Source organism: Pinus tabuliformis, chromosome Q, assembly GCF_031772625.1.
Source record: "Pinus tabuliformis cultivar Carrire ecotype Pingquan chromosome Q, CPIR1, whole genome shotgun sequence".
Lineage (NCBI taxonomy): Eukaryota > Viridiplantae > Streptophyta > Pinopsida > Pinales > Pinaceae > Pinus > Pinus tabuliformis.
In genome coordinates, this window is record NC_142296.1 from 494,635,761 (window position 1) to 494,658,944 (window position 23,184).

Here is a 23,184-nt window from a genome sequence, read left to right on the forward strand (position 1 = left end):
AAGGGTCGTACTATGATCTTGCAAATGGGTGGGTGTTAAAGAAGGATGGAAGAACTAAGTTACTCTTATGAATATCTAGTAGAAGTAAAATGAAACCATAACTAGGTGGATTAATATATTTGACATTATGGACAATTACTCCATGAACAACTCAAGAGAACAAGTGGATCACACATAGGAGGGAATCATCATAGCAATGATTTGTTTTCATAGATGGGTCAAAACAATCATCTAACCATAAGATATTCCCACCCATTTACTACTGGATTTTCACCATAGCTTGAGAAAATAATAACATAATGTCATCCATCAAGCTTTCTACCTTTGTAAATAATCAAAATGCTCTACACAAGGTAGCGATGGAATGTTGGTCTAGATCAATCCAATATTAGAACATCAAACCAACCAAATAATTGGATTTGAATGAGTGAGGGTGACCAACTAGCTAATAGAGCAATATATATTTTATTGGATGAAATTGAGTTAGTGTTTTGCATCTTATGAATTGTATTTTGAGAATCTATTTCTCCTGATTAAATAAAATAATGAAATCTTAACTTTAATTTATTGAAAAGGACTTACTTTTAAAAGCATCATAAATATCAAAATTCCCATTTTCTTAAATATTCAAAAATAAGAAACAAATAAGATGCAAATTATATATTAATTATTTATATTAATTTAATTGGTTTTTATTTTTATTATATACTAAAGTAGTTAATAAAACATAATAAAACTACTTTTAGGTATAACTTTAATTATATTTTGATAAGTACATGAATACTATTCCATTCTTTTTAATAGGTTATAAAGTTAAATATAGAGAAAGTAGACTATATGCACAATAATAAATTTTAGTAGTGAAGTTCTAACATGAATGAAGTTCTTTATCCCATAAATAAAAAGTCTTATACATTAATTTGATGTCTATTTAATATATCGTTAAATTTAAATTATTATTATTCTTAAAAGAATTGTAAAATTAAATTCTTATTATTAAAAAAATTGTATTATAAATTATCATTTATTTGATTTAAATAAATAAATAAATAAAAAATTGCTACACTACATTGGTTTTTAAAAAAAGACTTTTTTTTCTTATTTATAAAATTTTATTATAAATAATTTTATATCAAATTTATTTTATAATTTAATTACATATTTCAATTAGAAATAATATCTATAATTTTTTTAAAAAATATTAAATTTATTTTTATATTTAAAAATACAATTTTAAAATACACATATATTTACTATAACTTAATTTATAAAAGATTTGATTCTTAAATTTTATAATTTACCTATACATACTAATGTTGCAGTTATTGTGATTGCTGAGTTGTTGTTTGATGCAACATATGTACCGTTTATTTCAATATAATATTATACAATGATGTATATATACAACTTCTTTCATAGGGGTTTCTCCCCTAAAAAAATAAATATATTTTTATTATCCCATTTTAGAACATTCCATACACCACATAATTATCACATCACATAATTGTCAGATCTCCAAATTCACAGTGGAAGGCAAAATGAAATTAACAGGCACCTCAAAAATAAAATGCGTAAGATGAATGAAAACCACAAAAGTCTCGATCAAGGTACCCACGAAATTGAGCAGATTGCTGCATTCGCATTGGTAATGGATGTCTAGATTAGAAGGAATGTCCCACTATTTCAACGTCATGGGGTATGCCTCGTTGCCTAGCAAATTGCCGATGAGGATTTTTGCGAGCAATATCACGTTGTAAGGTTTATACGTGGAATATTCCCGCCGCAGTAATCGAAGATGCTACGCTGGTGCGCAGCAACCTCGAATTTTATTCGGATATATGGTAGCATATTCTTGTTCATCGACATCTTTATTTTCGATATATGTCCACCCTATCGCAAGGGAAGGGTTTTCAACGACGCTGTCGAGGGTTTGAAGTTTGGTCTGTATACAGAAGAGTATAATTCTATCTCTGGCCAGTTGTATAAGGTATTTTCATCAATTTTAATGCTTTATTTTGATCTCCTGTGCGTGATTTATCCTCTTCTTTCACCTGATTTGGCTCTCGTAGTTGATATCAGAGCCTCTCTGCGTTTCCTACGGCTAAATTGCAATCTTTTGCTTTACTTTGATCTCTTGTGCGTGGTTTATCTCTACCGCTTCACCTGGTTCGGCTCTCGTGGTTGACATTATAACCTTATTATTCTGACGGCTAAACTATAAATTTTTGTGACAATAATTAATCTTTATTGGTATCTTTATAGTAGTGCTTGCTGTATATATGTGTGCGTTTCTTGCTGTCAAATTAGAAGTTTCTGTGAAAAAAATTGATGCTTTCTGCATCTTTATAGCAGTATCTGTGTGTATATGTATTATATATGTGAATGTTACTTTAGATGCGCGCGTCATTGTTTCCAGTTAAATTGGAGACGCTTATGAAAAGTTGTCTCAAATTTACATTAGATTCTTTTAAAGCTTTAACGATCACGGAAATTGTCACCACTTTTTGCTTTCCTAGGTGCAGGGCTTCTGTACTGTTTTAATGTTTTGCTGGAATTTAATTTGAAATGGCTTTCGTCGTCTCATCTTCCTAAATCGAGGTTTTCACTGCCATTTTACCCCCTTTTTTGGATTTGCATTGTATGGTGGACTTTAATGATTTTTGATAGAACAGAGCCTCTGGATGCTTTATTGTGACTACAATAATAAAAAAAAAGCCACAAAATTGAGCTGTTATTAGTGAAGTTGGATCTTCTTTGTTATTGTATATCAGTGAAAATGAAGTTCAAATTCAAAGAAATTGATTCATAAGCTCAATCTGGTTAGAACTTTACTTAATTTGCTGCTTTTCCTTTCAAGAATTCAAGGGTTCTACTTGCTTTTTATATTTTCTTCACCAATGGGTTTATGGCATAAGCAGTGCTGTCACATCAGTTTAGAAGTTTGCAAGTTTGGCTTCTTTTTTGAACCCTAGGATGTTCCTTTGTCTCTTTTTTGCACCCTATAATAATCCATCTTACATTATCTGTGTTTATTTCATCAATATTAGCTTCCATTGTACTAGTCACTTACTGATGTTGCAAGAAAGAAACGAGTTCTTGGTTTGCCTCTTGAAATCTTGTGTTGCAATATGTGTCACGGTAAAATCAAGAATAGTCTTTGGTCTAACTTGTAATCATTGCATGACTATATTTTGTCTGAATTCATTTTTCTTTCACGTCTTTTGGAATGTTTAGAGACGGCAATCATTATGCTGCTTACTGAATGAGGAACACAAATTTTATATTTTGTCTTACAGATATTGGACTCGCCAGAAGAAGTAATTAGGGAATGTGTTTCAAATTACTGTACTCCTGCGGAGGTGTGGAGGTACTGTAAACTTTTTATTGATCTTGCATATCTGGTTTCAACTGTTTGAATAAATAAAGAACATTCCTAATTTTTGCTTTTCCACTCGACCTGAAAACTTACTCTCAAATCTTGCAGAAGCAGCTTTGGAGGAAAACATATACATCGAGCTGTTTCTCGTGGATCACAGCAGTATTTTAGTTTATTCCACGGAAGTCTAGAATTATAAAAGATAAACAAGATAAATCATGAAGTTTGGTAAGCGTCTGCAGATCCAGATCGACGAAACTCTTCCCGAGTGGCGTGATAAATTTCTGTCATACAAGCCTCTCAAAAAGCGACTAAAACAGGTCGCGGGCCCAGAGTGGTTTACAGCTGTTGGACTTTGTGCAGCTAGTCCTCAACATGATGGAAGCTCGTCATCTGTGGTAGACAAGTTTATCCAAGAGCTCAGAAAAGGTAGTGCTGCCCTTGGTGAGATTGTAGATAAACCAGCAAATGAGAGTGCAGCTGAAGCAGCTAGCTCGAAGCCTGCTTCAGAAATTGGTGCAGGAATCAATGATGAAGTGTCAAGTGAGTCTAGCACCCATGCCCCTGCAGAAAGGAACTCTGAAAGAAAGACAGGAAATTTTGATGAGGAAGATTTTATTAATCTTATAAATGAGGAGCTTGAGAAATTTAATAACTTCTTCTTAGAAAAGGAGGAGGAGTATGTGATTCATCTCCAGGTATGGTTGTCCATGTTGTCTCTGAATTCTAGTTTATCTCAAGCATCCAAAAAGTTAAAGAAAAAATGACCCTTACGTATGGCTGGAAGATGAATGCAATTTATCAAGAATTCTAGTTTATCTCAAGCATCCAAAAAGTTAAAGAAAAAATGACCCTTACGTATGGCTGGAAGATGAATGCAATTTATTAGCTCTTCCTTATTATCTAGAAAATTAACACCATTTGTGATTGCCCTTTCCAAGCATATTTTTCCACGGTAGTTATTTTATTAACTATTTTGATTGGGTTTTGTCTTTTTGTTAATTGTTGTGATTGTTTGATATTAAAATTCTTGAATTCGTTTTAAAGCCATTTTGTTTTTAGTGATTCAGACTCTGCAGTATCTTGAATCACCAAAAAATTTGTGCTTCTGCTGCTCATAACTGTTTGGATTATGTATCAAATATAAATTAATTTCGAGTTTGCCAATTATTTGAGTTTGAGACTTTGTGTTAGTTATCAGTTACTTCCTGTGTTACTGGATATGCCACCCTTGTGTGTAGGATTCACACATCTAGATCGGTATCTGCCCAGGATACCCCATGGAAGCAGATCCATTTGAGAAAGAAGAGGAGCTTCAGCTTATGAAATGGAACCTGTGGAAATGGATCCAGAAATTTTGAAATGGGTCCTGAAACTTCCAGTACTTTTTTGACCCACTGATCTCCAGAAAACCAAAATTAAAACCCCAAACTTGTGAAGGATAAACCCCTAAATCCCATTCATAGCCATGGTCTGATCTATCCTTATGTCAAGGTCTTCTATCAGGGTCCTTATCCATCAAGGTCTGCTCTCAAGGTTTGATGTATCATTATAGCCAAGGTCTGCTCTCAAGGTTTGATATATCATTATATTCAAAGTCTGTTGTTCAGATCTGATCTATCCTTATGTGCTATATTGCTGCTTGCTTCACCCACACTATTATTTACTGCTGGCACAGCCTTTATTCATTGTTGATGTGGATATGTGGATGTGGCTCACAAAAACTTTGTTATGACCTGCTTCATGCTCATGCTGAAATGGTCTTTAACATTATCAATTATCAACAATGGTTATAACTTAGCAAATTATCAGTTATCGTACAAGGATGGCTAATACTAATATGCATGAGAACTTTCTTTTTTGTTTATAACTTATAGTTCTACTCCTGTGGTTCCTGAATGGTTTTGATCCTTAACTCTTACTCTAAAGATATTTATATTCCCTTTTGTACTTGTGGTTTCCTTGCCTGTATCTGGATCTTGGCTTTTAAAAAACGCGGTGGATCTGTATCCGTATCCTGGTAACTTAGGTTTAATGTAGTGTGCTGCAAGGTTGTGTCAGGTGCTTATGTGAGGAAATCTGTGTTCTTTGCAAAATAATATCTCTAATGTGACCTATGGATTGGAGCTATAAAGGTTGGACATCCTATATTGGATGCTATATATATGATGGTGAATCCTTTGTTTGGTAGAAGATAGTGAAATTAATTCCCACATTTTATGTTATTGAGCTTGATCCAAAAGCATAACCTATCTAACATAGCTGTTCACCCTCTCACTTATGCTCACCTTGAAATAAGGTGGCTTTTTGAAAGACCTGTTCATTTGAGGGGCACCAAAAGCAGAACTATTTGCTTACTGTTTATGCAGAAACCATCTTCGCAGTTTGAATTTTGAAACAAGGTTGCTTTTGAAAGACCTGTTAATTTTTGAGGCACCAAAGACTTGCTTACAGTTTATGCTAAAAACCATTTTCACTTATACAACCAAATGGTTTATCTCTGAATGCCCTGGGTGCAGGTAAGAACATTTCCCCAATTTAAGGAATATTTGAATAATGGATATTTGCATTCTATTCTTATCAACATTCAGATGTAAATATAAGCTATCTTTTTATGATTATTTCAAATCCGCAACTTCAAATGTAGTAAGGGAAAAAAAGGAAAGGGTTAATTTTATGTTAGAGATTTCTCGAAAGTATTTACCCTCTATAAGTAAACTTTTAGCATGAATCTCGAAAGTATTTACCCTCTGTAAGTAAACTTTCAGCATGAGTTAACATGTTCATTTTATTTAAGTACGTATATTTTTATGAAGTCGTTATCCTTTATGGGGAAACTGTAACCCTGAGCTAATATATTTCTAGAAAGGCTTTATCCTCTAATGGGGAAATTGTAAGCATGAGCTAACATGTTCTCTCTTTTTCTCTCTCTCTATCTTTTTATCTTAGTTAAAAGGTTTTTATATCAAAGAAAAGTTCTGGAGTTACAAATATCTCAGCACCTTATGTTGCAGATTGGGGGCTTAAGTTGCTCAAAACTTGGAAATGTGTATAGTGTTTGAAATGGGGATGGTGTGAAAAAGTGACCCTCAAAATTTTATGAAATACAGAAATGATAATTTAGAAGTTTTTTTTTTTCAAGCAACAAATTATCAAGAAAATTTAAGCTAACAAATTAATAAAATCCTTTATCATATAAAATTCCATATAGCATTATATTACGCAATGTCTAAATTATTCTTATATATTTAACTTAGGGGTTAAGAGCAGCAAAAGTAGTGAAAATAGAGTCTAAAGTTCAAAGGCTTTTGTATTTCTTTTTAACAAAAAATAAAAAAAAATAGCCGCTAGCAAAGGAGCCTTCTTTGGATCACCTTCATCACTATTGCCATGGTTGTCATTTGAATCTCTTGATGTGATGGAAGGTGCATCATTTGAAGGGACTCTTTGAAGAAAGTCTCCCATTACTTCAAAAGGAAGGTAACCTATCATCCCATCTTTGAATCACCTTCAATTTTGTCAATTTGGTTGTCATCAAAATCTTCAATGATGGTGGAAGGTGCCACTCTCAGCCCAGGGAACCATTTGGAGAAAGTTTGTCCTTTTTTTTCATTCTCTTATAGTAGGCAAGACGACTTGGCTTCATAAATTTATAACATTAACATTGATTTGCAATTGTAACTACATTGCCATGAATAATGTTTGAAATGTGGATGGTATGGAAATGCAACACCCCAAAATTTTAGGAAATAGGGAAACAATTTTTTTTTAATAAGCTAACTATTGATATTTTATTAATCAAAATGCAAAATGATACATAATCAAATGCCATTTTGGTCTGTCGCTTGGGAAACTAGACTAATGGTAGTAGAACAAGTTCTTTGTTCACAAAGTTTGAGATGTATTACTTATTCCTAAATCTATCTATAAATTACTATACCTGGGATTCATACCATCTATATTTATAGAGTTGTATTGAAAGAGAAATACATTGTTGTAGCCACAAAACATTAACGATGAAACAAAAGAACTATATATGTTACGGAGTGAGACGTCCTTTCAATTAGTGGTGTGTCCAATTGCTAGTTTATCCTCTACCAGTTATAGGCTAGGAATCTTCTAGGCAATTGCTTCTACTTTACCATGCACTTATATTTGGAGTCGCGAAGCATCGAAATAGAACAATATCCATCTGCAAGGTAGCTTTGCTCTATGTATGCATTTGCTTTCGCAATTTCAATCTTAGCTCGAATCTTAGATGGAGTTAGTGCTCTATAAGAACGGGCAAAGGATTCAACATTAAACTGGGCTCGATTTAGAGGAGGGTTATGACGACCTTGATGCGCTCGACGTCCAAAGCCATTGTGAGCCATGGGTGGGAGATTTGGTTGAAGGTAGTTGACAAGGGGTAGAGTTGACAAGGGGAGAAGGTAGGGGGGTGGAATGGTTGGATGACAAAGCAAACAAGGGGAAAATATCAAGGGAAAACCAAAGGAGGAAGGGATCAAGCCAGGCATTAGTCTAATTTTGAGAATTAAATTTCTATTAATCCAACGTAGGGGAGGCTAGATATACAAAAGGGAAAGCCAATGCAGAAGGAAACTTACCCAAAGCTTGGCCATGATGAGAGCAATAATATTTGATTGAGGGAAAGACTAATAAGTGACTTCTTCAATGCTTTGCAATTAAAACCCAATTCTTTGTTGTACTTCCCATGATGCTCTTCATAATACGAAGAATGGTATTGTGATGGGTACGGAGGTTCCCATGATGAGATCTTGCAACTTTCTTGTACCTTTCAAACCATCACATCTGTCGAACAACTAGAAGATGGTGGTGGATGTGTGGCATCAGGGTTTGGCATAGAATCCCGTGTATCATATTTAGTGGAAGGAAATAATTTTAAAATAATACATATTTGTTTTATTCTATTTTTCTAACAAATTATTAAGATGAGAAAAATTTAATAAAAACCTCTTATATAATATACCATATAGCATTATATTTTGTGATGTTTGGACTTTAGATTTATAGATTCAACCATATATGCCAAAATATAAAATGATTTATGCAAAATTCACTTACCTCTAAAAAATTGAGGACAATAATCTTAGAGTTATAATCATTAGGGGTTTCATCCAACTTAGATTTTAATCTACTGAACATACTTGAACAATGCTTCTAATCAAAGAATTGCCTTATTATATTGTTGCTAAAAGTAGGTCTTAATTTCTACCAAAATATCCAATTTGTCCTTATATGCAATCAATGGTGGTAGTGATGCAAGTTGTAGTGCTCGTGGCGTTAGAAATGAAGGAAACATGTGAGAAAATAGGAAAATATCTAACTTGTGTTTCATTTGTTTTTGTTCCTCTATTAAAAAATTTAGATATTTTTTTTTTTTTTTTTTTCTTTCGTACAATTCATTTTTTTTAAAGTGAAGAGTGTTTTTTCTTAAATATGTAGAGGTCATGTGGGCCCCACACATACCCTAATTAGGCATTAGGTGGTTGAATAGGTGCCCCTCTAGGTTGAACATAGAGCAACCAATAAATGAATTTGAAATGCTTTTATATTAGGAAATGGCTTGAAAATGTTTACAAGGAATTTTGATTTTGGAATTTTTTGGGTACCAAAATGTTGTGGGGCATGAAGTCCTTGAAACTTAGGGGTTAAAAGTAGCAACAATTAGTAAGAGTGAGGTCCAAAACTTAGAACTGTTACAAGCCCTTTGTTCTTCTTTCTAAACAAAACTTCTACAAAGGAGCTGCCTTTGAATCACCTTAATCCTTGTTTCCATGGTTGTTTGAAATCTTTTGAGGTGATGGAAGGTGCCTCTCTTAGGTGTGGAAACTATTTGAAGCAAGTTTGCTTGAAAGCAAAAGCGGATAGCAACAATTTTTAGAAGCTTCTTGGTCGGGAGTGAATCGGGAACAAGTTTTATATAATATATGTTTTTATATGTTTTGATGCATATATGTCAACAAAAGCACGTGGAATGATGAATTAGTTATAAAAAGCGCATATAAACATGGATTAAACCATATAACATTATTCATCTAGTAGACATGGGATCCCACTACATGGGATGATCTACATAAACATTATTTGGCTCAGAGTCTAAGGACTCCTCAGACTTCTTTGCAACCTCAGTAGTAGTAGTAGTTGTAGCAGCAAAACTAGACATCAAAACTACAAATCACTGATCAACATGATCACTCATGAAACTCATCATTGATTTAGCACTACTAGAAATGGGATCATCAATAAGAGCTACATAAACATCATCTAGCTCAAAGTCTTCAGATTTGGATTGCTTAACCTTATAATATGGTTAACATGCCTAACCAATTATTTTGGTTTGAGTGAAGGGTTCATCTCCTCAACCTTATAATATGGTAGAAAAAGCTTAGCATGCCTAACCAATTATTTTCCTTCGAGTGAAGGGTACATTTTAGTTAAGGCCATGGTAGAGGAATTCAACAAGCAATACCACCAACATCAACGAAGTTCAATAATCAACAACACCAACATCAAGGTACTTAAAGGGCTTCATGCTCTTGATCAAATGCCAATCTCATACCTTCACACATGACATAATCAATTGGAAACATGGTAATTCCCCAAATCTTGAAATCCTGAAAACCATCAAGTCTGTTGGATTTTGAGTGTTCTCTGAAAATATAGTTTCTCCATATGAAATCCATTGAGGTCAAAAACACTCGCAAACATCCTTAAGCCATTTCATGGTAATGTTAAAAATTTAAGTAGAAGGATGAAAATGAAAGATAAAGGAAATGCCACTTTTACTTTAAGAATTTAACATCACCATTGATTGCCAACATTGCTAGGGTTGAGAATCTTAACCACTTGCGAAAGCACCAGGGTTGAGCATTCTCCTTGGGTCGCTCCATAAGCGCTTTCGTTCAGAGTGCGCTTCGAGAGTGGGTGCGAAGAGTGGGGGTCGCGCTCCCCCGCGACCTTGATTTGAAGAAAGCCTCTCACTACTTTAAAGAATGGTAACCTATCATCCCTTCTTAGACTAACCCAGTGCTGGGACCTCCTCGCCCCCCGGCTCCCTCGCTCCTGTTCCTAAAGCACGCTTGGAACGAAAGTACTCAGGGAGCAACCTCAAGAGTGTGTTCTCACAATTTTTTTTCGCTCCCGAGCTTTTTTTGCAATTTTTTTTGTTGTTCAATTGTTCAACACCTCTCTAAAAGTATGCGATAAAGCTAGTGAGAAGGAAAAGAGTTGGAACAACAAATTTTACATGCTCCCGTTGTAACAACCTACACTAGTTCATAGACTTGTAAGAAAGCATCTCTACAAGAATATGTCATGTGATGAAAATAAGAGTGTGAGTCAAAATTTGTGATCAAGTGCTAGCAAAAGATAGGAATAGATACAAATTAATATCCAATCACAATACAATTCCCTCATACAAATGGAGGGTTGCCTTCTAGGGAAAAAAACCTAAATTAACATAACTTCTATTGTCAGATCTTCTGCCTAATGAATGGTCTAGATTGACTACAAAATTACAATATTTTACAAGGCAATATTCTCAAAAATTTCCTTTCGAGGGTGCTGCCCCCGAACCCACGCCAAGAGGGGATAAAAGGATGTTGCCCCCGAACCCACGCCAAGAGGGGATAAAAGGATGTTGCCCCCCACCTCCCCCCTCCCCCACACCCACACACCCCTCGTTAAGGTCTAGGATCCAAATACGATTGAAACAAGACATCTAAATTAGGAAAGAAAATCAGGCTCCATACCCAACATGATGAGAATCGAGATTTTGTAAATTGTGGACTTGTGGTTGATGAAGATTATAACTACTAGATGATTGATGCTATATGGTTTAATCCATGTTTTTCTGCTTTTTATAACTAATTTGTCATTCTACATGCTTTTATTGACATATATGCATCAAAATATATAAAAACACTCCCAAAATTGCTCCCGATCCAAAAGATTTTGAACATTGTCGCTCCTCGCTCCCGCTTCCAAGTAGCCTTGGACTGACCTTCATTTCTTTTGTTGTGAATTGTTATGTGAATTTCCCGTGCTGATGGAAGGTACTTCTCCAAGTTGAGGGAACTATTTGAATAAGGTATCCTTTTTTTTAGTTTCTTATAGTTGGTAAGCCAAGTTAGCTCCATAGATTTTATCAAAGCATTCACATTGATTTGCAATTGTGATTACATTGCCAAGACCTATTTTTAAATTTTCACGAAGGTCAACATATCCTCCTTGAAAGGTTTATTAGGTCTAGGTAGGGATGCTTGTAGGTTTTTGTCAATGGAGGAAACTTCAAATTATGTTGTATGTACTTTTAATCCTATTTAAAGTCATGTAATGGATAGCTTATAGTTCTAACATCTCTTGTTTTCTCATCTTTTTGTTCTTTTGCTCATGTCTTGTTATCATTTCTAGTGTGTCAAAGATAAATTGCTTCTGAAGCTACTCATGGTCCTTATTAAAGTCTATTATGAGAAATAATGTTATTAACTTATTTGTTTAAAGTTTAAACCTCGTCGCACACTCCATGGTCTCCTAGGTGAGAATCAAGTAATCTAAGTTTTTATCAATGATTTAGAAAACAACTCCACTTTTGAAAAATACTTGTTTCAATGTCTTTGAAACCAAGTTAACTCCATAGATTCTATCAAAGCATTAAAATTGATTTGCAATTGTGATTACATTTCCAAGACCTATTTTTAAATTTTCATGAAGGTCAACATATCACTAGGTCTTGCTAGGGATGCCTATAGATTTTTTGTCGATGGAGGAAACTTCAAATTATGTTATTTGTACTTTTCATCCTGTTAAAATTCATGTAATGGAGAGTTTATAGTTCTAGCATCTCTTGTTTTCTCATTTTTTTGTTCTTATGCTCATGTGCTCTTCTCATTTCTAGTTTGTCAAAGATAAATTGTCTCTGAAGATAATTATGGCCATTATTTAAGTCCACTTTGAGAAATAATGTTATTTGCTTAAAGTTTAAACCCCTTTGCATACTCCATGGTCTCCTATGTGAGAATCAAATAATCTAAGTTCTATCAATGTTTTAGAAAACCACTCCACTTTTGGAAGATATTGGTTTCAATGGCTTTGATTATCTTGGATATGACTCATAATTATTTTGTAAGATACTTTATCAAGGTGATAAGGCTGCTTCACCCCATAATTTTGTCCTTGTGGTTCCCCTTGGGATTAACTTAGCATATTGTTGGCGATGGTCCCTTCTTAGGACACTAGTAGGATGGCTTTGCATGATTCAAATGGAAGGCTATCTTTTCAAAGGGCTTATCATTTGCATGGAATAGTACAATTTTATCTCATCTATCATTTACCATGGAGATAAGTAATGTCCAACCCCTCCACTTGAAGGGGATTTTCTATCCATTGTTTCTCAAAATGATAATTTTTAATTAGGAAACAATTTTCACTGTATTCCTTGGTAACTTCCATTGCTATAATAGGTTCCTTTTGGAAGCGATGCTAGTAAGTTTACAAAATTGTCTTTGATGTTCTCAATTCCAATGTTGACCTTTTCACCTTCCCATTTTGGTGAAAGAATGTTTACTACATCTATATACCCCATACAACTATAACTACCTTTTAACGATTGGATTAAGCCTCATTTTGTGGGATCAAGTTCAAGTTTGTTTCTTAGCTCCTTCATTTGATTTTTATTTACCTTTGCTTTCACCTCCTTAGTTGTCATCTTCCCAAGCACTTTTATGAGGTTGGTGATGCTTCATTATTGCCACTTTTCCCCAAATGATCGATCCATCGTCTCTTGTGGCGCTTATAGCTTAAACTTTCTTAAAAATCTTATCTTCTTCAAGAATTTTGACTTTTGGGATGAAAAACATCATGTGTAAGTGCCCCCGTGCCTCAAAATTATCCTTAAGTTAGATTTCAAACCAATTAGGTTAAGTGATCAAAGAACTTGCTTGGAAAACCCATTTTCCCTTTGAAGGGTTCATTAGCAACTTCCATTTTAGAGAAAGCATATTAAACCTATGGTGCTTTCTTTCTTTCATTATGTTGTTAGACCACGTAAAATTGACCAAATAAACCTTGTAATACTTAATTGGGAACTACCATGTGTAGATTATTTGACATGGATCGGTTGTAGTAGGGTGGCTTTGATTCCATCGTTATCTAACCAAATTTCATGTTGAAGTCTCTTTGCACAATCCATCACACATTGGGCAGAGTAGCAATCATCCAATGCAAATGTTCTAATGTGAGGGTCTTGCATTAAACAAAAGCCACTGAACCTATCATAGATTGGTAGTCTCCCTTTGAATGGTTCATTGGCAAGTTTGGCTTAGATTATTTATCCATGGATCTCTCTTTCCTTCCCCCTCTTGTTAGACCATGTAAGCCACCCTTGACCAACTAAATTTTGTAATCCCTAGTTGGGATATATTTTGTGTAGATTATTTGATGTTTATATATCTTACACAGATACTAAGGTAGATTGTATTAGCATTGTTCAAGTATCTAACCAACTTTCATGTCTATATCTTCACATGGTCCATTACACATTGTGTAGAGTGATAGCCACCTAATGCAAGAATTGTAATGTGAGGTTCCTACACCAAATAAAAGCCAATGAGCTTATCATAAATTAATACGTGTAGAGCACATACACTTATGTACCGTGTCTTGGAAGCAATAATGGTTCCTTTCATTTGTCTGTGTGTACCCAATGCCCATGATTGTTTGTTAACCCCTGCATGGTTATTTTTGAAGGTGATATCCTCCCTTCTAGAACAAGGTGAGAAACTTTCCAATTGAAAGCCAATGAACTTATCTTAAAAAATGTACATATAGCATCAACATGACAAATCCTTAACTTATGTAAGGTTATGGTTAGTCCTTTCAATCTCCATGATAATATGTTAAAATTCATCCAGATTTCTTCGCTTTTCTATTGCCATAGGGGCTATCATGTAAACATTGTTGCTTTTTCTATTGATATTTTCATCTTGGTATCAATCAAGTTGTTAGTGTTTTCTTAGAGTTGGGGCTTTCAAGTTTCCCCTAGCATGGGAAATGTTTATCCTCTATATCCCTTATGAACTAGGTTTGGTAGCAGCCATTTTTAGGGCCAATGTTTTAGGAATCATTTAGAACCTACTTTAAGGTCCGCGACTTGCACCTAGGATCGAGGTGACTAGGAGGGCCTTTAGTGAACTGTTTCAACCCACCATTCCTTTGTTTTAAAATCTTTGGTCCAATGCTTTAAATTTTTGGGACTCCCTTGGAAGCATGGTTAAGTTTCTTTGGATAATATTTTTTTTCTTCACTGTGTTTTGTGTCCTTGGCAAGGTAATCCCAAAGGTCTAATGAACCCTAAGGCTGGGAAGTTGTTTGAATTGTCACAAAGATTCTTTCTAAACTACCTTGCAATTTGTGTTAAGAATAACCTAATATCCATATTTATCAATGTGGTCTACGTCTACATTGGATATTGAATATTTTCTTCACTCTCTCAGGGCTTAATACAAGGTTCCATAATCGTGTCTACATATAATCGAGGTTTGATGTAGCACAACTTTAGCAAAATTTTCATTAAAGAAGATGCTAATGTATCTTCTACTCATGTCTTTATAAATTCAGTTAACCATCTTCTTTTCTCCCGTTTGGCATGTGTCCATTCATGAAAATTATTTTTGTGGGGACTTTGGATTAAGAGAGAGACACACCAAAGATAAAGTGGAAATTTCAGAAATCTGCACTTTAAAACAAATTTCACCTCATTTACTTGAGGTTCTGTAGATTCATTTCATAGTACTCTCAGCCTTATGGCTGAATTTTAAATATAAATAACAGCAACAATATACTTCAACTTTTCCCAAACAAATCAGTAGGCAAGCTTAAGAAAATATACTTGAAGGAGAGAAGCTTCACATTGCTTAGGGAAAATTTTCCTTGAGCAACCAAATTGGAAAATTACTTTAGCAATAGTAAATTTATTACAATAATATATCTGATTTATAGTTTCTTCTTAGCAGGTTATCACATAACATATCAACCAAGCTGTCCCAATAAATCAGCATATGCAAACCAAACGTGAGGGAGAGGTTAAGTAAGAAATTGGATCTCCTAAGCAAGCAATGAAGGCCCATGCAATGATAAAGAAAAGAGTGCAAGATACAATCATGGGACAGGAGGTTGTTTTGGTTCAATGTCAAGAAGAATTTCCACCCCATCAAGGATGGCGTCAGGGCACAACATCTATGCCATATGGATTGTGGAGAGATTGCACTTTACAAGAACTTGATGTGACCCAACAAACATTGAAGCAAGGTCAAAAGCCTTTAGAGTGAAAAGAGGAAGATGTTGTTGTTTTTAATTTTTCACTGACTTAAATACCTTTTTTGATATTATTAGTCCTTTTGTTTGGAGACATTTTAAAGAAGGTTGCAGTTTTGGGTCTTGCATATGATCCTCCTACCTATGAAACACTTAGGACCATAGGAGTTGAGAGGTGCAAACTTAGAATCAAGAGAAAGATAAACCTACAAGGGATTGATGTGCCATTACCTGATGCACTATAGTAAGTGTTGGTTTTGTTGATTGTCAATCTAGACCCCTTATGAATACCCTTGCTGCTTGTCCTCAAAGTCATTCATTTGTCCACCATTTATTTTATGTGTAAGACAGATTGTTGTACCACTGAATATTTGGTTAAAATATTGAGGGACACCATCTTGTTCATAGGAAAGGACAAATTAGTCCAGGTTTCACAGATAATGCATCCAATTGTGTCTCTAGCAAGCTATTGATGGAATGTTTCCCCAAGCAATTTTGTACATCGTATGCAATGCATTGTCTAGATCTAGTCCTCCATGATATTCGTAAGAGAGTTTGGGTGCTTGGAAACATAACTCAAGCAAGAAAATTGGCACAACTGACCTTGAGTTTTCTTAGAAAATACTAAAAATCTGCTTAGACCTGGTAGCCCTTGATTTTCCATCCTTTACATTGTGTTGCAGAGGGTGGTAGAATTTGGGATTATTTGTTTGCAATGAAGAGTGAATGAATAGTACACTTACAAAGAGTGACACTAGTAAAATAAGAGTGCATACAGTTTTTAATGAGTTATTTTCATCATGTGTGGAGAAAATTGTATATATTTGTGAGCATATTGTAAAAATATTGCTGATGGCTGATTATGTTGTTGTATGCATGAGTGTTGTATGTAAGTGCATGAATAGGACAAATGAAAACATAACAAGTGATAATGATGTGTCACAATATCAACCAATATAGGCCAATGCAGATGGTAGGTGTAAGATGTTGTGCATGCCATTGCATGATGTCGGGGTTTTCCTAGCACCTTTTTTTTCAAGTACATGAGAGCATTGAGATCATGGAGGGATTTTATAGCTGTATGGAAAGGATGTATTGGACACTTATCAACAACAGATGCAGTTACAGTGCATATCATAAATGAATGCTGTTGGTCATGTTTTCTCTTCATCTAGCGTGATACACGATATACCTTGCATAAAGAACACCCTTGCTAAGTGGTGGATGCTCCATGGGTATGAGATGCCTATGTTGAAGAAAATTTTGGTCAGGTTGTCAAGTCAGGTAGGGGGTGAATCACAATTCTTGAGTTTTGAACTACCTTTGTTATTTGCAAATACTTGTACTTCCTTTTTTAATATTGAAAAAACTTTAATCTCTTGTTAACAAACAGGGCAGTGGTGCATCAAGCTGTGAGAGTAGTTGGAACATGCTTGAGTGCATCCATAACAAGAAGAGAAACCTATTGTTTGTTGGAAAATTTATAGATCTGGCTAGCATTCATTGCAATTTACACTTGTGCATGAATTTTTTGGAGGGGAAGACACTAGTGTAAGGAGAAGTATGAGAGGTTCCTCCTGCGTTTAGTACACACAATTTAGGAGAATGGGATCGATGTGCATGCATTCACACATGTCATGTATGAGAAGGATGTCTCACTTAGAGATATGCTTCAGAGTGTCGACAGTGATGACACTAAGGGCATCAGTCAGTGTACATAAGCATGTGAGAGTGATGGAGATAAGATTGGCAACAAAGTCAAAAAGTCTTGACTCTTCGTTTATTGTTTATCAATCACAATATTCCATTTGTGTTAAAAACATAAAATTCTGTTTTTGACTTTTGTTATTCTTTAGAGTCCCATTCTCTATATGGTATGTAATGTTTAAATTTGGGATAAAACGGTATTATCTTATTTTCAATTAAGAAGAATTGCCACTTTTATCTTTTGAGTGCTTTTAACTCTAACTCCATATAAAATAAAATATTTCTCTAGAGTCCCATCATCTATATGATATGTTGTGTTTAAATTTTGGATAAAACTGTATTAGTTTATTTTCAATTAAGAATAATTGCTACTTTATCTTTTGAGTGCTTTTAACTCTATTCTATATAAAATAAAATATTTACTTTTTTTTCTATATATATTTTCAAGTTTTCAATTTGAAAATTTTGCATGTTTCTTTGAGTTGTATATCAATGCTCCACCAAGTTTCTGGGATGAGGGGATGCAGGGACAGGGTGTTAATTTTTGATAACAATGGTATGTTTTATGCTTAAGCACAATTTCAATGTTCCTTGTCAGCCCAATGACAATTTCCAATTATATTCTTTAGCAATCACATTAACTTAAACACATTGATAGTAAATGCAGATAGAACATAAAAACATGTGCAGAAGATAAACCAAGACAAGAGGACACAAGATATGGCGGATGCCAGGGACAAACCTCAATGTGGGGAAGCGCCAAGGACAAACCCCAATGTGGGGAAACCCTTTGATCAAATCTTCTTATTATTCTTCAATAGTTCAGCAGAGAGAGAGAGAGTACAAATATCAGAATTAAATGTCCAAAACAGTCCTGCCAAATCAGCAGTCAACAACAACAATGCATCCCTAACCAGAAAATCAACGGTGGTAAAAGTAGCCCCAAAATGTTCTCCAAGCAGCTCGGTCAACAGCAGAAGAATTTGTCCTTCCAAGAGGGTCAAAGTCAGCCCAAAATAGATCGTTCAAACCAGTCAAAGGAGAGAGAAAAACCCTGCTGTAAATTCTGCTGTCAAATCAGAAAGTCAATGCTGAAGTCAACTCGGTCAAACTGTCCCAATCACCTCGAAAATCATGCCAATCAATGCGGCCTTTGGAAATTGGAATTCTGCCTTCTAGATCAAAGTCAAAACATGGTCAAACAGCCCAAGTCAACGCTTCCCTGTTCCCTGAAAATTTCGGCCTCCAAAACAGTCCAGAAATTCAGCCTCCCACCACACATGCGAAGAAAAGAGAGGCTGTCCTTGAGCTGTACAAACCAATCAAGGGAGGGGAGAGATGATGATGTGATGTGTCGAGATGATGTCCAAATGAGAGAGGTCACTCCTATTTATACACTTCGTTGAGGGTGAGGAGACACATCCATTGGGCTTCATGAGCCTACATTTGATTGAGGCCGACCTTGACAATTTGTGCATGAGAAAGAATAAATTCAAAATTCCATTTCTGTTTGTTAGAATGAGATGATCTTTATATCAAAATTGGACCTCTCGAAAAGAGGAATCCAATGCAATAATCATCTCCATCATATGAGCTGTCCTAAGGTGGAATTTGGCCCTAGTTGCCAATTTAACATAGGGGGATGTATAGGGAGGACATGTGGGAGCACCTCCAATTTCAGGGAAATTTACGGGGGGGACGGGGGGGCACAACGGGGTTCACATATGTTATAAACATGATTCAAATTCAAATTCAATTATGAATATGTTGATTCGTACATCATAAATGATTCAATGAAATATAAATAGTAAAATATTGTATAATTGATTTAAATTCGTCATTCATTATTCTAGAATCTTATTAGTACTAAGTAAAATAGTAGATACTAAAGTACCAAGACTAGAATAGTGAATTGAAATTACTCAAACTCAAAATTAATAAAGAGTGATGAGCCAAATGCTTGGTTTGAGGTCATCAGTGTCTAGAGTCAAGACAAAAAAGTTAATAACTGAAAATGAACAATGGACAATGAACCAACACAATCAAAACCATAAGGGTCATTGAACTAGTCGACTCTAAAATTGGAAACTGGCAAAAAAACAGGTCAACCCAGAAACACATAAATATTTAACTTTTGAAAAAAATACATAAATATTCATTTTCATCCGTATGAATCCAAGCCATTATACACAAATATGCAAAGTTTATGATATATATAGCAAGGATGCATACAACCAAAATAGCACCGAGCACCATCTTTGAACCAAAAATACATCAACAAAGAGGTTCTAGATGGCCTCTATATTCCAAAACAAATCATGCTACAACAAATACCTACATATCATCAAAATCATTGCCTATATTGGGATCCTCCTCATCAATACTACACTCTAAGCTTAACATGTCAAATCGAGGTTTTGTTTAATTGATGGGTACATTTTTACTTGGGTCATAACAAAGGAGTTCAACAATCAATGCCACCATAGAGGGCTTGGTGCTCTTGATACAATCCAATAGAAATGTTGCCATCTCCTCGAAGGACATCTCCTCAATCCTGAAAATTGTTAAGTCTGCTGGACTTTGAGTGGGATTAAAAATTCTACTTTCCACATATAAAATCTAGTAAAGTTGAAGCCACTTTCAAACATCCTGAAACAAGTAACAGTAATGTTACAAATTTAAGCAAAGGATCATTTTACATTAAGAATTTAACTTTACTATTGATTACATGGCATTAGTAGAGCCCTAGGGTTGAATATTAGGCTTCCCCACTCATAAATTATTGTTTTTAGGCAAAATTCAGGGGGGCGTCGAGGGAAATGCGTCCCCCACATTGGGGAAACGTTCCCCCTTGCGTTTCCTTGAGTTTCTCCGAAAGGGGGATGTGAGGAAACGTTGCCCTGGGCATCCCCTTTTCCCGGGAGCGTGGGAAACATGGGGAGCTTGTCCCCCACCCTGGCTGATGCATTCCTGTGGAGCACTATTGTATATTATTGTATTGGGGATGTACTGGATTTTTCAGTTACATACTTCTTTTATATAATACTGAATCCATATTTGTATTGGGATATGGTAACATCACTTTTCCCTACAGGGTCAAAGACTCCAGCTTCTTTCTTGCCTTTTTCATTTGCATTCCAGAATGTGTTAAAGCTTTTATTTAATTTGTACTAGTTCCTCAGTCCACATATAGTTAGCGTGTAACTTACACGTTTATACATTTCGGTGATCTTTAATCTGTACTACGATTTCCATGCAAATTCTAATGTGTTTTGTTCCTTTGCAGGAGCTAAAAGAAAGGATTGAAAGATTGAAAGAACGTAGCAGACAAAATGGAACATACACCTCAGAGTATGAATTCAATGAAGAAACAGTGAAGATCCGTAGAGACATTGTTGCCATCCATGGGGAGATGGTACTGCTTGAGAACTATAGTTCTCTCAATTTTATAGGTAAAACAAATATTTTATGAATCAATTTTAAATTGAGATATTCCTTGGATTTATTACGGGTTGACATTCTCCTTTAATTTTGCCTGCTTAAACGTGCTTCATTTTAGTTTGAGTTTTACACAGATAATTATATACTTTAGTTAAGGTCCCATGGCCGTAAGGTATGCCATGATAATATTGATTAACTTCTGCAGCTATTTTCATGATAGGTTTGGTGAAAATTTTGAAAAAATATGACAAAAGAACGGGTGCATTGTTACGTTTGCCTTTCACACAAAGTGTTCTTCAGCAACCATTCTTCACCACTGAACTGCTTTCAAAGCTTGTACGTGAATGTGAGGCTAACCTTCAGAGCATCTTTCCCTCCATTCCCGTAGATGAAAGGGGGGATTGTGCTACTGAACAGTCCAGGGATGAAAACAATGATGCAAATGCACAGGAAACCTTGTCACTTCAAGGAGACACTGGCATCTACAGAAGTACTCTTGCGGCTTTGAGAACCATTCAGGATCTCCGGAAAGGTAGCTCTACATATAATCCCTTATCTTTTGCGCCCTTTGTTCCAGTTGATACTGAGGATGGCTTGGTTGCTGGTGGCAACGATAAGTCAAAGTCAAATTCTTCACATTCCAAGACCAATGGCAATGCACAGAATGAGGAAAATGTTATGTCAACCACTAGAGTGAATATGGTGCAGCCCTCTCTTGAAACAAATGAGGGTTTTACTTCCAGTGAACAGGAAGTGGCTGTTCCTTGAAGGAAAGGAAAATTTTGTTTTTCAGCAGAATGTGAAGGCACTGATTTACTCTTAATTTATGGATTTCCTCCGCATATGAGAAGGCAAACTGATTTTTATGCAGATTGTTGTGCCAGAACTTCACCAAATTACTGGCAGTTGATAACAATACTACAGCAGCATCTGTATCAGATAGTGGTGATTGGTTAGATATATTTGTTTTGTATACATGTCGAGCATATCTCCTGAGTCCTGACTGCAAAATGTCGATGCTGACGCTAGTCTAAACTGAAGCTGAAAGGCATTGCAAACTAATTATTGGTATTCCAATTCTGTTTAAAATTTTAACTTCACTGCCTGCAACATCATCTTATGTAATTTTCTTTATAAGTTGTGACTGTTCAAGAATAAGCTTAACCATAAAATCTTAGCGAGATGGACACTGCAATGCGAGTTCTTCGCTGTTGAATACATCTCCTGTATAGTGTTTACCCCATATGCTGCTTTACATGAACTTCTCATAAAATGGAGCGGATAACTCTTTTGAGAAAAATTTCACTGGGTGTTTAATACTTAATACGTAGTGTAGACATATTTGTTGGCAAGGAATGAGGTGCAGTCTGGCTGTGCTTATGCTAAACATTACATATAGTGTAGTGTAATTATTCAGTTCAATTTCTTTTTGCTGTTTAATGCACTAGTTGTTTAGCTCTGTGAAAGTTTGGAGGTGTAGTTAGGGTATTTATGACAACCTGCAGGGATATTGCTACACTGCAGTGTAATGGTATACTGTCTATGGAGACATTTTCATATGTTGCACAACTAATTATTGGTTTGAATTGGTCATTGCTACATAATGTGGTAGCGTTTTAGAGTTGGGAGTGACAAATAGGTAATTTAGGTATATTATAGGCATGATGCTGACTAGCTGGTAACAAAAATCCTTTCAAACATCTAAATATTTGTTTAGTTTCTTAAGCTTTAGGGAAATGATTTTCATCAACTTATATATTATTAGCTTTTTCATACCGAACAATGATATACGACCTGGAATTAGGCTTCCAAAAAACCTTTGGTGTTGTTTGTCATGTCTTCAGATCTCATAATCAAAGATGCTTTGAAGCTATGGATGATCTCAATAAGATGTCTGGTCACGAAATTTGGCGATTTTTTTAAGGACTTCGTGATCCACGTTGAAGTTATAGTTAAATTTAAATTATTTTGTAAATTTTGTTTTAATTTATTTAATTCTCAAATTTATTTATAGTGGTCCAATTAGGGCAATTGTCATTTGGTTGCGTAGAGGTGCTTTACTAGGGGAGTAGAACTTTTAGTTCAGTTAAATTTAAAATATTTTGTAAATTTTGTTTTAATTTATTTAATTCTCAAATTTATTTAGTGGTTCAAATGGGGCAATGTCGTTTAGTATTGGGGAGATGCGTAATGAAATATTAAAAAATAATAAAATAATATTTACATTAATAAATATCAAACTAAAAAGATACTTTCAATGTGGGTTCTATATCAAATCATTTATTTGTTTTATAATTGATTTCTACTTTGTAGTACCTTTATTA

General features: G+C 34.9%; 1 protein-coding gene across 2 annotated transcripts; it reads left to right on the forward strand.

The window, feature by feature from the left end:
• The first annotated feature begins 1,829 nt into the window (after positions 1–1,829).
• Positions 1,830–21,960, forward strand: SPX4 (SPX domain-containing protein 4). Of its 2 annotated transcripts, none has more exons than XM_089384752.1 (5): positions 1,830–1,987; positions 3,297–3,367; positions 3,485–4,074; positions 20,706–20,871; positions 21,081–21,960. In XM_089384752.1, the coding sequence occupies exons 3-5, from the start codon at positions 3,595–3,597 to the stop codon at positions 21,626–21,628; spliced, it is 1,194 nt and encodes a 397-aa protein (XP_089240878.1). In that variant the 5' UTR covers positions 1,830–1,987; positions 3,297–3,367; positions 3,485–3,594; the 3' UTR covers positions 21,629–21,960. The 2 variants fall into 2 exon arrangements, with proteins under 2 accessions (XP_089240878.1, XP_089240879.1); XM_089384753.1 differs by lacking the exon at positions 1,830–1,987 and adding an exon at positions 2,096–2,136.
• Positions 21,961–23,184: the final 1,224 nt, after the last annotated feature.

Bases quoted from the DNA above. Each gene is read 5' to 3' on its own strand.
- SPX4 (XM_089384752.1), top strand. From the start codon at position 3,595: ATGAAGTTTGGTAAGCGTCTGCAGATCCAGATCGACGAAACTCTTCCC. The intron at 4,075-20,705 runs GTATGGTTGTCC...GTTCCTTTGCAG, and splicing joins AGTATGTGATTCATCTCCAG to GAGCTAAAAGAAAGGATTGA. The intron at 20,872-21,080 runs GTAAAACAAATA...TTTTCATGATAG, and splicing joins TAGTTCTCTCAATTTTATAG to GTTTGGTGAAAATTTTGAAA.